The sequence below is a fragment of the Chrysemys picta genome, chromosome 1, assembly GCF_011386835.1.
Source record: "Chrysemys picta bellii isolate R12L10 chromosome 1, ASM1138683v2, whole genome shotgun sequence".
Classification (NCBI taxonomy): Eukaryota; Metazoa; Chordata; order Testudines; family Emydidae; genus Chrysemys; species Chrysemys picta.
The window spans coordinates 304,845,962-304,863,817 of record NC_088791.1 but is presented as its reverse complement, the minus strand read 5'-3'; the positions used below and the strand labels follow the sequence as shown (position 1 = coordinate 304,863,817).

Sequence of the window (17,856 nt, the reverse complement as noted above, 5' to 3'; positions counted from 1 at the left end):
ATGATATGCCAGAAAGAGTTAATTTCTCAGTCCCGGTCTACTGCTCATTGGGCTAGCAGGGATTGAGGTAATCCTTCAAAGACCTTGCACGCGGAGATATTAATATATATCTTTTTAGCACTTAAACTATTTTTGGTGTCTCAAATTTACGTGACACTTTATAAATATAAATAAGACACTCTGTGTGCCCCAAAATTTTTGCAGCCAATAAGACAAAATGTGAAAATGCAAAACAAGACAAAGGGCTTTCAGGAAAGGGAGTAAGGATTATGAAAAATGCATTTTGTTAACAGCAACAGATGTTGCCAGTTAAAGCATGGTGTGGACAGACTGACAGTTCCAGCTAGTCATTAGTTAATATAAAATTACAGCCATAACCATGGACTTAAGGATGTGGCTTAAAGGAGAAAATTGAAGGTTTTGGGATCAAACAGGGCTTCAGTGAACCTAACGTCAAATCCTTGTCCCATTGAAATCAGTGGGTGTTATGACATTGATGTAATGGGACCCGGATTTCACTTGTTGAGGAATCTAAAGAAAAAATGCATTTGGGTCCCAAAGATGGGTTTAAGCTTCAGAGTCCAGACCAAGACCTGAACTTCCACATGTGAAAGGATGGTTAGACACAGTTTTCTACGAAAAAAGAAAAGAAAACTTTCTTCTCATTTTGCTGGAGTTGATACTGCAATGGCACTATTAGCGTAGCATAGCTGAAATGCTTTTGGTTTAAAAAATGTGCTATCTAAATTATGACAGTATTAAAATATTTTTAAAAACTAGTTTTTTACTAGATGAAGTGGGCTGTAGCCCACGAAAGCTTATGCTCAAATAAATTTGTTAGTGTGGTAACTGTTAGTAATATATTACATTTTAATATTGACTACCTTAAATTGTCTTCAGTGCTGGAGGTGCAGTAGTCTTCTATTTTTTCACCTCCATTTTCCAAGGTAGTTAGGACTGAAATTATCAAAAATGACTTGTGATTTTTGGGTTCCTCCATTTTTAGACACCTCGCTTGCTCAGCATCCACCCTATAAGGTTTAACAGGTTGGGGATTTAAAATCTTAAAGGCCCCCAAAATCATTAGTCAGTTTTAAAAATATGGCTCCTGACAACTAAATGACAGGCCTGTTGTGGGGAGAGGGTTCTGGCTGAAAATAAAACCTACAAGAAACCTTGCAGAACTGCTAATCATTGGGACTAGCCTCAAACTCCCTGAGATGATCCAAAACTTGGACTTCCACTGGTGGCTCAAAATCATTCAAATGTTTAGTACAGTTTGGGATTAGGTTTGAAAATTGTGCACAACTCTGGTGTATGTAACAAGGTATGTTGTGGTGCTCCAGTCCAAAGAGCATTACAGCTAAAGAATCAAGCATTTTTTTCTTCTGATTTATATGTATGTTTTGTCAATTAATTTTGTACATATGATTTATCTCACAAATCATAAATACTAAGGCTGGATTTACTTTTTTCAGTCTCAATTGACTGGAGAATGACACAATTATGTCATGTACTTCTGTGATTTATATAACAAGTAAAATTCTACTGTGGGTATACATTACTAACATACTATGCGTTTTCTCCATGTACATATTTAAAAATATGTATTTCAGTTTGGATGGATCAATGTGGAAAGGAACTGTATAATAAAATTAAAAGATTAGATTTAATGTCTATACTATTTGCAGTTTAGTTATTTTTGAAGTCTTTGTTTTCAAATGTTCACTTTCTAAGATGCAATGTTAGTGCCTATTATAAATTAATCAGATAAAGGTATGATTCCAAGATATTACTTTGTTTCAATTTTACATTGTATTTTCAGTTAACTTTAATAATTTTCTTTTTCTTTTATTGTTGTAATCTGTTGTCTGTTTTGTCTATTGCATGTCCAGGGTTCTAAGGTTAGTATTACTGCTGTAAGTTTCAGTTTTTAAGTTTTTCAAACTTTATTATTTTTGATAATTTGACATTTTGGCTTTTTTTTTTAATTATTCACGCCATATTATAGGATATGGTCAGGAGTAAAATAGGTGCATTTATGGACTTTTCCTGAAATGTTTCGTAGTGTAATCTAATGCATTGGCTAATAATTATATGCTGCTTATTGTAAACTACCAAGTCAAAGTTAGACAAGCCTATGATCTAATATAAATTGCAGAAGTGTCCATCTGCTGTGAAAATCTGATTTAGTTCAAACTCTGGACATCTGGGAATTTAGTTATTCCTTTTAAAATTTACATAGTAAGCATGAGTTTTACCATACCATTCTAAAACATTCTAGCTTCTGAAAACAGTTTGCTAAACAAGAAAATGTCTCTGAAATGTAGTTAGAATGCATACTAGTGTGTTACCTTTAAGAGGTGAATTTCATTATAGTAATTAGACCTAATAGAAGGCTATTTATTGTCTTTATAGTGAATTGGCAGCATTTAGGGAGATTTCCTAAAGAAAATCCTATTATTTTCTTCTATGTAATGCTAGCAAAAATCATGTAAAAACTATACTATAAAACATGCTTTTACATGGACTTACTATTTCATGTGAAAATAAACCTGGACATTTCACATTGGGAAGTAAAATATCTACTCCCTTAAGAAAATGTATATAGTACAATATAATTAATTGTATTATAGCAATAATCCAAAACAGGAAGTCCACTAATAGACTATTGGTGCATATTTCTGGTGATTATTGAGGTGAGTCCAAAGGCCATGTTTCTATAACCACCTGAGAATTGCACCAGCAGCCTACTAATGCACACCCTGGCATGGCTTCTTGCTATTCAGATATGGCTTCTTCAGTTTAAATTTCATTTGTGTAAGTGTTTTATATATAAACAATTTGCTACTTTTCTATGTGAATTAATAATGTTTCTTCTACTATGACAAGGGGGTCATGGTAGAAAAATAACATAAAATAACAGGGAATAACTGCCTAGAGGAATGCTAGTGGCAGTCCTTCAAAGGGAAATGGTGTTTCAAAGGTCTAATTGTCATCATATCATTTGTTTTGTCTTGCTGGACAGATTTTAAATAGTGACAACCCTTCCCAGAATACCCGTGTAACTGACATGTCTTGCAATGTTATCTATCATTCTGATGACAGAAAGACACATTATACCTTTCACATGTCAGAACAATTGTTTTCTTAATATTGTTTGGCATTATCGGCACTGTTAGTATGTTGTTAAACCTAAACAACTATTTCAACAAGTTACTGTTCACTGAGGACATTAAATTCTCAACAATAGGGAAATAAAGGGTTTTAAAAGAATTTTCTCTACTCTTGTTATGGAAAGAAATGTTTATGACAGGACAAAATAATATATTTTAAGCTCCTTATTTGTCTTACAGAATCCCTGAAACTGGAACCAAAAGGCTAAAATTTTCACAAGCACCTGAGTCCCATTTTTAAAAAAAGACCTAGAAACTTAAGTCCCATTGATTATCAGTGAGACTTAGGTTCCTAAAGTCAAGGTATTTAGGTGCCTGAAGATGCAGATAGGCACCTCATGGGGTTTTCAAAAGCACCTAGGCACCAAATTCTGAGATTTTAATGGGAGTTGGCCTCCTAGGCACTTTTGTAAATCCCACTAGACGCCCGCCTGCATATTTAGACACCTAAATGAATTTAAAAATCTGTCCCTAAGAGCTTAACTCACTTTTGAAAATGAGGCTTAGGTTCCAGTCACTTAGGCACTTTTGAAAATGTTACCCTAAATCATAATCCTTTTTTACATTCATGAAACAATTGCAGACTCGGGAGTGGCTTTGCCATGAGCCTAGACCATGGGAACAGCCCAAGATGGAGATTGTGATTCCACGTGGAATGTATGCTGCACCAGGTACAAACCTGGCATGATTTCCTCCTTCACTGGAGCAACAGGGAGGGACTAAACTCCCTCCCCTGCTGATCCAGGGATGGAGTAAACTGTGCTAGGTTTATGCCCAATACAGCATACATTCCTCGGCTCCAACTACACGTTAGTGACACGGAAAGACTCTGCTCAGTTCCCACCCCATTCCATTTCTCTCATCCATCTGTGTGAGTAGGGGCAGGTGGAGACATAGCAGCTCTGCAGAGCCCATTTTCCTTCCTGTGCTGTCATGCAGTGAGATTGCTCAGAGATATAAAGGGGTGTCATGCACTCCCTTATGCCTTGTACAGCTGTGGTAGCTGGGCCACAATTTGGTTCTATGTAAATAGTAATAATTTTCTCACAGATATTAGACTTCATAATACCTATTACAGCATGCAAGTGTGAATTCATCTTCCCACTCCATTATTTTTAAGTTCACTCATAAGTAATTTACATTGACAAAAAATATAGATAGGCTTGGCAGGATTCAATTTTAATTAATAGATTTTGATAAATGTTGGTTTCAACTGACATACTGAAACCAGTGAAAAATAGAGTGATTGGTGAAAGTCAGCAGGAGTGCAGCCTCTCCCTCCCCCTGTGCTTGTAAGGATCAGGCATCAACTGCTGTCACAGGAGTGGGGCCATGACAGCGGGGCTGCAGAGATGTCTCTGTGCTGCCACTGAGCCAGTGATGCTGGATCCCTTCAGGTGCAAGGTGCGGAGAAGGCTGAAGCCCTGGCCAGAGTAGACACCCCAGCCAAGATTGCAAGGAGGAGGCCACCCTGCTCCGGGCAGGAGCCATTCAGCAGCAGGGTGGCCTCACCCGTGGCTGGGGACAATGACAACTTCTCGCGGCCCTGGCTGAGGGTCTCTGTTCTGCCCTGCTCCATCAGAACCACAGACTTCCCTGTACCTTGTGTCTGCCAGGATCGGGTGTCACCAGCCCCACGGCTGTTCAGGGAGCCCTTTTCAGCTCTGCTGTCGTGGTCCTGCTCACTCACTCACCAGCCAGGAATGTAACAGTCATCCCTGGGCAGGAACTGTTCAGCAGCAGCATCCCATAGCCAGGGGATCATCCTCCTTGCAACCCTGGCCAGGAGTTTCTGTTCCACCAAGCCAGGACCACAGCCTCCCCTGCACCATGGGTAATGGTGCCTTGAATCCCTCATCTATACAGGGAGCCCCTTGCAGCCAATGCTACCCTAAGTCAACCCTACACCCTTTAATTTCCAGCAACTATAAAAATAAAAATAGAAAAAAATTGGAAAATATCTTAATATATATAAAACAATAAACATCAAAATTATAAAAAAAAAACACCCGAATTCTGCCAACCCTAAATATAGGAAATAGTTTTTTGTAATTTTTCTCATTTACTTATTTATTGTTAACAATTAAAATTGAGATGTGGGTGTGCTATATTTGTTGTTTGAAACTGTTAAGTCTAATATCATTATTTTCTCTTAAAGACTGAATTGGAAAATATTGAAGTGACACAAGGAATGTCAGCAGAGACAGCAGTGACTTTCCTGAGCCGTCTGATGGCTATGGTTGATGTACTGGTATTTGCCAGTTCTCTAAACTTCAGTGAGATTGAAGCTGAAAAAAACATGTCTTCTGGAGGCTTAATGCGACAGTGCCTAAGGCTGGGTAAGTCTGTATAGAACAACACAGACCGTGTGCATTAAATAATTACTTACAGATCAATGAGCTAAGGCTATAATGAATAAAAGTAGGAATGAACCTGATTCTGACTATGATGTGGTAGACTAAAATACCACAGAGTTTTTACTGACTTGTTACAATAGTTATGATAGTTATGATGATTGAAACACAAAAATAGATGAGAATAATCACATGTCCAGATTTAAAGTTGTCATTGATGAAATTCAAATTGTAAAGCATGTTGTAAGACAGTAAAATATTAATACAAGAAAACTAATGAAAGGAAGAAAATTACTGTTTCCCTCAAACACTGATCTGCTGTGCTGCTCTTCTGTTATAAGATTTTTCATCATGGTCTTTGGTTCTCTGAGAATTGCCCCTGCAGATCCCCTCTTTTGGGAGAATACACCTCAGCCATGTGCCTGTAAAGCATCTAGCAAACAGTGATAGTTTGGGCTATGTGTACACAGTTTTGTAAATGAAAACATTCTTTGAAAAGGTATGAAGAAGTGTGACCCCATGTGTCCTCCTTATCTTTCCCATTGCCATTGGCAGCAGGTCTTGAAAATGTTGTCTTTTCAAAAGAATTGCAGCATTATTTGTTGCTGACAAAAATTATTCAGCTCAGTCAAGAACTGAGAAGACAATGGGGAATTTAAGAGGGACCTAACCAAACTACATGAACAACATGCAATACAATGGCAAATTCTGTTTTGCTATTTTCATGCTGTCTATAAACAACACTATATCAATGTTTTCCACAAGCTGTTAGATATTGACTGTGAAAAAAACGTTTTTAATGAAAGCGACCTTCAAGGATACAGACTCAGTGGCGTGGGGTGAGCTATAGAACCTCAATGGAACAAAGAACCCCGCTTTAAAGACCGTTCATTTCAGAAGAGCAATTCCCCAGTCTTTAATTAACTATTTCTCAACTGTCCTCCAGTGTTTTATTACTTCTAATCATTTTCTTAAGTGTAGGGATCCCTAAAAGGGAATTCTTGACAAGGTTTATTCAGAGTTCTCATTGCTAGTTCAGAACCAAACCTACCCACGCTTCTCCCCCATTTCTTTCAGATTCCTTAGACTATATTTTGAATTGGAAGATATTGAGTTTGGCTATGGTCTATTATAAGCTATTACACCAAACAGTATGATATGTGGAATAAGTGCACCTGATCTCAGTGACAACTAGTTCCCAAAATAAGTATTGGAGCTGCAGGTAGCAGTCTCCTGTCCCCCTACCCCGAATATCCTACAGTTAAGTCATACGGTCAAAGTGGAAAAAATGAGACACTTCTTTGGGGATATTACAAGGAAATATTTTGGTAGAGGGATAAGGGAAGTTGATGGAGAAGTGAGAAGACAAAAAAAAAAAAAAGGGTGTCCTCTACCTTCTGGCTCCCACGTCCCATTTATAAATGGAAAATTGGATCACTTTATAGTAAGAGTCCCAATCTTTTCAATCTTTGTTCAAGTAAGAGTCTTCTCATTCTGCTAATTATTCTTGGCACCTGTCACCCCTTTATATCATTTTTGAGATATGGTGACCAAGACTGAGCGCACTATTCCAGATGAGGTTGTACCATTGATTTATATAAGAGCATTATAATATTTTCAGTGGTGTTCTCCATGCTATTCCTTATGCATTCTATATTTATATCATTATTTTTTGGTTTTCGGGAGGATTTTTTTTGTCTGCTGCTGTGCATTGAGCGGGGGGAGGGATAGCTCAGTGGTTTGAGCATTGGCCTGCTAAACCCAGCGTTGTGAGTTCAATCCTTGAGGGGGACATTTAGGGATCTGGGGCAAAATCAGTACTTGGTCCTGCTAGTGAAGACAGCAGGCTGGACTCAATAACCTTCTGAGGTCCCTTCCAGTTCTAGGAGATAGGACATCTCCATTAATTTTTAATTTTTCATTTATTGAGCAGAAAGTCACTGAGCTGTCCACGGTGATGCCCAACACTTTTTGATAAATTGCTACAATTAATGTAGGACCTTAGAAGCAGCAAGCGTAGTTCAAATTATTCTGTTTTGTTGTGCATTGCTTTAAGTTGTCAATGTTGAATTCCATCTGCCCATCATATTGCATGTTGTTTATCTAGTTTGTCTAGGTCTCTCTTAAATTCCTCATAGTCTTCTCAGCTTCTTGACTGAGCTGAATAATTTTTGTCAGCTGCAAATTTTGTCACAACACTGTTCTCCGACCTTTTCAGATCACTGATAATTACTATTGTCAGTCCTCAGGTGGAACCTTATGGCAGTCTGCTGCTAATCTCTGACGTGACGGAAAGTAACCATTGATTCCTACCTTTTGTTTTCTGTCTTCTAGCCACAAAAAATGTTAAGGTTGGCTTTGGCAACACTAAGGAGTATGCTTCCAAAAATAGTGGATCAACAGGGACAACATGATCATAATCTAAGAACTCCAATTACAGGGAATAATTTGTCTTTTTCAAACTTCTTGTAGCCTTAAATATGAGCCTTGTTTAAGACAGATAGTCATAAAATTAAGGAACCTGATTAACTAAAAACAGAGTGAAATTGGAAAAGTCACCACAATATTTTCTCAGTATCACCAGAGTATAATTTAAGAGATTTGTGATGCCTGTTTATTTATACAATTGCTACTGGGACATAATCATTCTTTGGAGGTATAGGCACTTCATTAAATGGTAACTGTGTAATCACCTAATGATAATGTTCAATTACATCTTTTTTTTAGTTTGTTGTGTTGCTGTGAGAAACTGTTTAGAATGTCGACAAAGACAGAGAGAGAGGGTGAACAAATCTTCACTAATCAGCAGTAAAACTCAGGAGACTCTTCAGGGTATGACTGCAACAGCAATGACCAAGGTAATCTAATGTTGTTAATATAGGTTGTACCAGTGCTTAAAATGAGCAGGAGATGATTGTAGTTAATTTCTAGATTTCTTTTAAAACAGAAGCTGAATTGTCACCCATTTCCTGGCTCTCAAAAGAAAACATTTTCTTTTTCATTGAAACAAGAAAAAAATTAAAAGGAAGAAAATAGTTAATTTAATGGCATGATTAGAACTGTTCTCCAATACTTTACTCTCTCTCTCTTACTTCTGCTCCAGAGAGCACATCTTCTCCCCCACCCTATTGCAATTTGACCTATCTATACATATTTCTTTGATTTCTAAAGCCTCATGAGATTCATGGCCAAAACCTGCAATCAGATCTTTGTGGGTGGACTCTTGCATCCTTGTAGAATCCCATTAACTTCAGTAGGGCTCTGTGTGTAAATCATGGTCTGTCTTTGTGGATATGACTCCAAGAATGAGGTCTAAATTTGTCACTTACATTTCAGTCACTTTGGTGTCCTTATTATTTAAGTTGCTCATTTCTGAATATTTTCCAATTTGGTCACAGTTTTGGGGGTTGAAGGGCCCTAAACTAAATGTACAGAGACACAGAAACCATCCCTGGTCTCAAAGATGATGCTTTGGTATATCCAGCCCAAATTCACTTATCATGATAATCTCATTACTACTTTCACAATATAGATACTTGCCACAAAATACTGCTTCAGATAAGACTTGTATCCACAAATATCACTAGATTATTTTATAAAACCATACCAAAAATCCATCCTAGCAATTTTGCCAAACTCAACACAAGACAAACATTGGACAGTAGAAAACAGAACACTTTTATATGTTAATTGTTATTTGGATTGCAGTGTTTATTGTTTAAAGAAAACAGGTCACATTACTGTAAGTAGAATACTGAACATGTATGACCTGCATGGGACTGTAGTAATAATTGTCTGTATAAAATAGAATGAGGCTGAATTTTCTAAGTTATTTTCACTTATACAAACACATTTTTAGTCTATCATGTGCATAGGAAATATTTCTTATGAATAGTACCAAAAGAAATTTGTCTCCTCTTGGTACAGTTAATATGCTAACTACTAAAGAGTGGTGCATTTGTCCAGTAGGATTAAAACATTGATTTTGAAGAATATAAACAATTCTGTATCTGACTATTCAGTACTAATGCATTAAAATAAGTAAAGCATCACTATGTTTGTAGAACCAATATCTGAATATTGCCTTTTTTGTCTGCAGGTTAGTACTAACGTATTTAATTTATTTATTGTCAATCAAATAAATGTTTTGAATAAAAATCTCCGTACAGTTTGGAAAAATAATTTTACATTTTTAGACACCATTGGAAAATGTTCCTGGTAACCTTTCCCCAATAAAGGATCCTGATAGACTTCTTCAGGATGTTGACATTAATCGTCTGCGAGCAGTTGTTTTTCGTGATGTGGTGAGTAATATGGACCATGATTTTTCTTTTTGCAATATATTCACTAATATTTAAAAGAAAGATTGATGTTACAAATAACTTGCATTTAAAAAAAAAAAAAGGACAGCTTTGGAAGCTGGATGGTCTTAAAATCTGTGTTCACCTTCAAATAAGGCTTCAGATTTCCATTTTTTGGGGGAAGAAATCTGCCAAATTCTACATAATCTCTCTTTCTCCTTTTTCGTACAAAATGAAGCATTTAATAAAAGTGAACTTATTTGGTAAGAAAGATGCCTTACCTAATTTCATTGCACTTTACAAGCTGAAACGGATATGCAAACTACATGCAAGGAAAACTTCAACAATCTCTGAAATGCAGCAACCTCTGGAGTGAAATATTGCACCTCCTTATTGATACAACATTTATAATCATATAAGATCCAGTTCTGTTATGGTGCTGAGTAGCTTTATATAACCCATCTATGCTAAATGACTTTAGTATCCCTTCTGGCAGTATTCTAGGGGAATGCATGCTGAACCACGAATGCTGATGTTGACTTCTCAGAATAGTTGCTGCATCCGTAAATGGCACAGAAATATAATATCTTCACTCATTTTATGCTACAAATTTATAGAGTGGTCTGGAAGTAAGAGCAAGTGAATAGAATTCTGATTCTTCCGTTCTATTGCTGACTTTGCCATTTGTTTGTTCTGAGATCTTAGGCAAGTCACCTGATCTTTCTGTTTACAGGCTTACCCGTTCATCAATTCATAGATTTCCAAAGCCAGAAGGGACAGTTGTGATCATCTAGTCTGACCTCCTGTATGTCACAGGCCATAGAACTCCAAGATTAATTGCTAGAGTATATCTTTTAGAAAATATTTAATCTTGATTTAAAAATTATCAGTAATGGAGAAACACTCCTAGCTAATTTTGGCTCATAATTGTTTTCAGCTTTGTGAAACTGGCTTTAACACACCAAGTGTATACATATTACTGATCTGGACTTGAGTCTTCTTTCACATTGTAATGTGATCAAGTCATGATCACTTGTACCTAAGCTAACTTTAATTTTTAGTTCTGTGATCAGTTACTATTTACCTGTTAGGAGAAGTCTAATAAAGGATTCCCCTGTGTTGGCTGCAACACTTTTTGAGTTAGGAAATTGTAACCTATAATTTTTTACAAATTCTAAGGATGCTCTAGTACTGGCACGTGAGACTGCCAGCATATGGCACACAAATTGAAGTCCCCTATGATTACACAGTTTTTTCCTATATGTTATAGATTGGTAGGTAAAGCAACGGTCACCCTGTTCCCTAGTGTGATTTGGTGGTCTATAGCAAAGCACAAGATGGGGTATTATTTGGTGTCTATCTGTTAGGACATTGATCCATAAGCATTCAAGCTAATTTTGTTCTGAGTGCATCAGAAACAGATAATGCTATTTTTGACACAGAAGGCTATTCCCCCTCCCCGCTTGCCCACACTATCCTTCCTAAATAGGTTATAACCACTGACTTTAACATTCCAATTAGCGTATAGGTAATTCAAGAATTGAATTGTAAGCAAGTAAGCAGGTATAACACCTAAAAAGGTTGCTGTTTCTAAAACATATTGATTATCTTGATTTAAAAGTTCTGTGTAAGTGTCAAGTATGATAATGTGTTCCTTTTTCTCTCACTCAGGATGATAGCAAACAGGCTCAATTTTTGGCTTTGGCAGTAGTTTACTTTATTTCTGTGCTGATGGTCTCCAAGTACCGTGATATACTAGAACCTCAACGGGAGACTGCAAGATGTGGGAGCCAGGCAGGTAGAAATATCAGACAGGAAATAAATTCACCAACAAGTACAGGTACATCTATTTTTCCCACGTATTTTTCATTTTGTTTTTAGAATTTCCTTGAAACAGTAAATATTTGACTACAAAAACTTTTAAATTGTAGGAAAGGTGTGAAGACTACTGAGACTATTTTGTTGTTTAGTTTCTCCAAGCTTCTTTAATATATGTTGGTTGTTAATAAGTTAGATTTAAACTATGAGCTTCTGCTTATAGGGTTTAACTTACTTTCATTTGCTTATTCTGTATTTATGCATTCATTTTTAAATATATATGTACATTCAAAGAAGGAGAGCCCTTGTGAATTTAAAGTTGTGAAAGGACAAGATATTAACCTGTCAAAGTAAACCTAAAAATTGTCATTTGTCTACTGTGAGCAGCTCTCTGACTCTAAATGCACTGTCTGAAGTTTGTAATCAGCAAACACAGCTAGCTCCCTAGTTGAAGTTACTTCAGTTTAAACTTAGTCTTGTGAAAAGCTAATATAGCAAGGACTATTAACTCTCTTGAGTCCTGCTGCCTTTCTAGTTTGGGTCTGCATTGAAAAGCCCCTGGAAGTCTAATATACTAGAATTGTTGCCTTTATTACATTCTTTACCTGATTAGTGTGAATTCTTATTTTTTCCCTGGGAACTGGTATCTCAGCCTTTGGGGGTACTATCTGTCAGCTGCAGAACCTGCCAAGAGTTTTGAATCCAAATGCATTCCTCCACTGTTTGTAATGTTCAGTTTGCCAGTCCAATGGTTTATTTAGGCCATTGAAATGGATTGGTTTATGACTGTGCTCTGTTTTCTCTCTCAGAACAGCCATATAAATATATTTGAAAAGAGTGATTAGAAATCAGTGGCCAAATCTCTGCATGTTGTTTTTCATGAATATGTTGCTTCTTGTACTGAATTTGATTTGCTGTTTTAGCTTTTGGAACTGTTGATTTTCATATCACGTATAGTGTAATTGAAATTCATGTCCTATTTGCTTTTATTTAGGGCTGTCAAATGATTAAAAAATTGCAATTGTGAGATTAAAAAATAGTTGTCATTAATCAGTTTTAACCACACTATTAAACAATAATAGAAAACCAATTTAAATTTATTATAAATATTTTTGATATTTTTTCTACATTTTCAGATATATTGAGTTCAATTACAATACAGAATACAAAGTGTATACTGCTCACTTTATATTATTTTATTACAAATATTTTCACTGTAAAAAAGATAAGCAGAAGAAATAGTATTTTCAGTTTATATCATACAAGTACTGTAGTGCAATCTCTTAATCATGATAGTGCAACTTACAAATGTAGAATTATTTTTTCATAACCGCACTCAAAAACAAAACAATGTAGTCTCTAAAGTTTTACAAGTCCACTGAGTCCTACTTTTTGTTCAGCCAATTGCTAATACAAACACGTTTGTTTACATTTTCGGGACTGCTTCTTTTTTACAGTATCACCTGAAAGGGAGAACAGGTATTTGCATGGCACTGTTTTAGAGGTCATTGCAAGTTATTTAAGTGCCAGATATGCAAAACATTCATATGTCACTCCATGCGTTGACTTGTAGATTGCACTATTTTTTGTTTACAGTGCAAATATTTGTAATACAAAAATTATATAAAGTGAGCACTGTACACTTTATATTCTGTGTTGTGATTGAAATCAATATATTTGAAAACGTAGAAAAACTTCCAAAATATTTATAATGCATTTAAATTTGTATTCTATTATGTTTAACAGTGCAATTAAAACTGCAATTAATCACAGCTTTTTTTAATCTAGTTAATTTGTTTTGCATTAAAACTTGAGTTAACTGCAATTAATTATCAGAGGGGTAGCCATGTTAGTCTGAATCTGTAAAAAGCAACAGAGGGTCCTGTGGCACCTTTAGGACTAACAGAAGTATTGGAGCATAAGCTTTCGTGGGTGAATGCCCACTTCATCAGACGCAAGTAATGGAAATTTCCAGAGGCAGGTATAAATCAGTATGGAGATAACGAGGTTAGTTCAATCAGGGAGGGTGAGGTGCTCTGCTAGCAGTTGAGGTGTGAACACCAATGGAGGAGAAACTGCTTATGTACAATTAATTACAATTCTGCAATTAATTGACAGCCCTACTTTTATTCATTTTATCTAATTCATTGTTATATCTTAGCTTGCTTACTTTCTACCTTTATGCGCTAAGTTTAAAAAAAATCCATGTCCTCATTGGCTGTTTTCATTTAATAAACTTATATTTAAGTGGTCAGCTATGAGAAACCATAATTTTATGTTGTATTTAATGTGTCCTTCCTGGTCATATGTTGTGGTGCTGGAGTAGGAAACTGCTTGTTTCAATTAACTATTTCAGCCATGTTTGTATTATATATGTGTCTTTTTCCCTATAAATGTTGTTCTTATGATTCCCTACTAATTGGTCTGATGTTTCCTATCTCTTGATACATAACTTGTTTCCTTTCTTCAGAAATGCATTTTTGTTAATAGTGCCATATTTGCATGTTTCAATGAGATAGGACTTCTGTCATGGATCCACAGTGGACCAGATCACAGGCGGTTATTAGCTGGCTCACATTTGATTCCATGATTTTCTCCACAGTTGTGGTCATACCATCTATCCCTCACCCAAGTTTGAACCATGGATTCCTTGCCAAGTTAATTCCTGAGCAGAGCTTTGCCCACTCATTTTACAAAGGTAATATTATCATCATCTCCTAACCTGTTTGGGTGTCCTTATTTAGTGTAATGTAATTAAATAACTAACCGTGATGTAATTCTTGGTAAATAAGCATACGCCTCAGGTTACATGGAGATCAGACTGTCACCTGATGAGGATACCCTTAAGACAAGGCTTTCTTCCTGGCTACATTTACTTTTGGAAGTATCTTTCCCACTTCTACTACCATTTGTTCATTTCAGTGACACCTACTAAATTAATTAATAGTAGGTAAACAAAAAAATAGTGTTAAAGTGGAGAGAGTTGAGAAGGAAATTTTGAATGTTTTTCTTCTTGCTGCAACAATACCTCCTTTAGTTATGAAAACAAATCAGACCTATTTTAAAAATATTGCATACAGGGAATAAATTAAATCTTTAGTACTCCTACTTTTTTAGTGTTCCCTTTCCTCATACTTCCTACAGGTCGTCTCTCTTCCTTTCCTTTTCTTCTTTTTTCTTTCACTTTTTGTTTGTATGTAAACCTTTATATTGTATATAATGTAAAGTTTTATTTTATATGTTGTTAATTGCTGTACTGTGCTATTCTGGAGAGAGACAGTTTCTGCAGTCACAGCAAATGTTTTGTAATATAGGCTGTTTTTTCAGATAGAAAATATGCATATGCATATGCATGGGCTACGTTTTTCAAATGTCAGGGATTTGCATATGTACAAAGTTAAATAGGTGCATTTGGAACCAAGAGTGCATGTGAATTTTCCAACTTGTGTGCACATGTTACGGTGGAAGTGCAAAAAGTGAATGGGTACAACCATACTTTATCTGATTATCATGCTCTCTGTGTCACTCTGAGTAAAAAGAATGATGAATACAAACAAAAAACTAGTAATTAATTCTGTGACTACTTCTGATAAAATATGAGGAATAGGCTGACTTCCTACTTTACTAAGAATACTTAGCACTTATATGGTGCTTTTCATGTTCCAAATGCTTTACAATGTTAAACCCTTCAATCAAGAGTTCCCACAAAAAAATGTTTGGTTGCCTTGGAGTGTGGTCGCCAGTTCTTGCTGGTGGCCACTCTGACAATTTTTCCTAAAATACTTAATTAACTTTAGCAAAAACACATATATATGTCCAAATCATTGTTATTTATTTATGTAGGGTTTTGTCTGCAGACTCAATAATAGAAATAATGTACAGTAGTCTATTATTTTTTAAAAAGAACAGGAGTACTTGTGGCACCTTAGAGACTAACAAATTTATTAGAGCATAAGCTTTCGTGGACTACAGCCCACTTCAATGGAATAGAAACACAAATAAGGTGCTTTGCATGTTTGCATGTCTTTTTTGTTGTTTGTTTTGCGCTTTTTTATAATTAATACTTGCTAGCTAGTAAGTCTGCTAGCTAGCTGGGAGACACTGAAAAGACACATTAACAAACATACAAATATCACTTTTTACAGCAGAGACTTACTTAGCCCCAGCAAGCCAGGGACAAATTAAGCCCTGGATGGGGAGGTGGGTAGCACAGCACCTGGGCCCAGGGCAATGGGGGGATGGATGGGGGACTAGGGAAGGCAGCAGGGGCCAGAGGCAATGTGGGGGGATAGTGAGCCTGGGGCCAGCACCCAAACCTGGAGCCTGCTGCCAGGGGCAGCTCTAGGCACCAGCAAAGCAAGCACGTGCTTGGGGCAGCCCATTTGCAGGGGCGGCAGGGATCCAGCCTGGGAGCTGAGAACCAACAGGGAGCCCTGGGAGCTGTAGTTCTGTGGTTAGTTCCCTGCCTATAGAGCCAGCCCTGGAGCAGGGAAAGATCTACATTTCCCAGCATTCCCTTGGCCACTACCAACAGGAAAGAGGGAAAGGGAGGGAGGAAGCTGAGACCTCATGCTGCAGCCTGCTGTGAATGGAGAGCTGCACTGTGAGTAGGGATTCCATATTTTAACATTCAAAAAATAGGACACTCCACGGGGAGGGAGGGTAGCCCCACCCTGCCCCCATCCACTCCCTCCGACTGCCCCCCACAGAGACTCCAACCCCCCTGCTCCCTGTCCCCCTGATCACCCCCTCCCAGGACCCCTGCCCCAACTGCCCCCCAGGTCCCCACCCCCTATCTAAGTCCCAATGGTCCTTGTCCCCAACTGCCCCCTCCTGAGACCCCCCTAACTTCCCCCCCTAGAACCCCACCCCTACCTGTCCCCTGACTGCCCCCCGAAACCCCTGACCCATGTAACCCCCTTCTCGCTGCCCCTGGCTGCCCCCCCAAACCTCCGCCCCATCCAACCCCCCCTGCTTCCTGTCCCTTGACTGCCCCCCCCCCGGAACCCCCTACCCCTTCTCCAACCCCCCAGCCCCCTTACCGTGCCACTCAGACCAGCGTGTCTGGCTTCACGCAGCGCCAGACACGCTGCTGCATACATGCTGCTGTGCTCCCCTGCGGAGCCACAGCCCGCTCCCCTTCCTCCCCCTCCCCCCCCGCACTTGCCTTCCAGATTCAGGAGTGCTCAAGCTCAGTTTGGGCGGCTGTTACTTCATTTCTCCCAAATCAAATATACTGATCCCCTGTAACTTGCTGTAGAAAAAGTAGTATAAAATTGAGCAAGAAATGCTTCCCAGTGGTTATTAGGACTGGAATTGCTATTTTCAACAGCCATTGCCTTTTTGTTTGTTTAAAAGGAAGACAGTGATATTGCATTGGCAAATTCCACATAGAAAGAAAGAGTGGAACAAAAGAATAATAAAGGCACCTCAACTTTTCCTCACTTATGTAGGACAGTCTTATAATATGCATCCAGATATCCTCCAATCACACAAGCTGAAAATTGTTCCACTTCACTGCAGTTCTGTAACCATATGGGAACCAATCCTGTCTGTGTTCTGTGTACATCTAAAATTCTTGCTGAATGACCTGCCCTGGGAGCGAGTTACCAGTGACCCAGGGCTGCGGCGGAAGGAGGGTGCAGGTGTGTGTGGGGGTGAGCCCAGGGCTGGGGCGGCAGGAGGTGTGCGTGGGGGGCGATGGGGGGGGGGGGTAGGGGGAACCCAGAGCTGGGACGGCAGGGTGTGTGTGGGGGGAGGGGAGGGAGAGCCCAGGGCGGGGGAGGCAGGGGGGGGTACGGTGAGGAGCCCAGGGCTGGGACGGGGGGCAGCCAAAATTTTTTTTTGCTTGGGGCGGCAAAAAAACTAGAGCCGGCCCTGCCTGCTGCTGTGTGCCCGGAGCCCGCCACTCCACTGGCTCCAGGAAGGTGGGGAACTCACACCAGCTGTTGGCGGCCCCAGGGGAAGAGTTGTTGCTTTTCGCCCTTCCCCCCCACCCCCCAGTCACTGCCCATGAGCCTATGGCTGCAAGAAAAGCCCCTGGTGGCCACCTGCGGCCACAAGGGCTGTATTTGAAAAATACTGATCTATTAGATAAAGTTCTGTATGTCTCAGTCCCTCATTTATGAACCTTTATAATTTACTGACTTCACTAATTGATTTCAAATTCAAATGTTTCTCACCTGAATTTCAGTATTTCTTCTCCCA

The 17,856-nt window shown here is 38.3% G+C and overlaps 1 protein-coding gene across 12 annotated transcripts in view; it reads left to right on the top strand.

Moving 5' to 3' along the window:
• The window catches only part of NBEA (neurobeachin), an 823,962-nt gene that overhangs the window by 313,625 nt on the left and 492,481 nt on the right, over positions 1-17,856 (top strand). For 5 of the 12 annotated variants that reach the window (XM_042842795.2, XM_008167747.4, XM_005286608.4 and 2 more), the window contains exons 25-30: positions 1,896-1,919; positions 5,335-5,515; positions 8,258-8,388; positions 9,727-9,834; positions 11,503-11,671; positions 14,252-14,347. In XM_042842795.2, coding sequence (XP_042698729.1) covers positions 1,896-1,919; positions 5,335-5,515; positions 8,258-8,388; positions 9,727-9,834; positions 11,503-11,671; positions 14,252-14,347 — 709 coding nt within the window. The remainder of the gene's footprint in view (positions 1-1,895; positions 1,920-5,334; positions 5,516-8,257; positions 8,389-9,726; positions 9,835-11,502; positions 11,672-14,251; positions 14,348-17,856) is intronic. The other 7 variants (XM_065581343.1, XM_065581347.1, XM_065581342.1 and 4 more) reach the window with 3 other exon arrangements.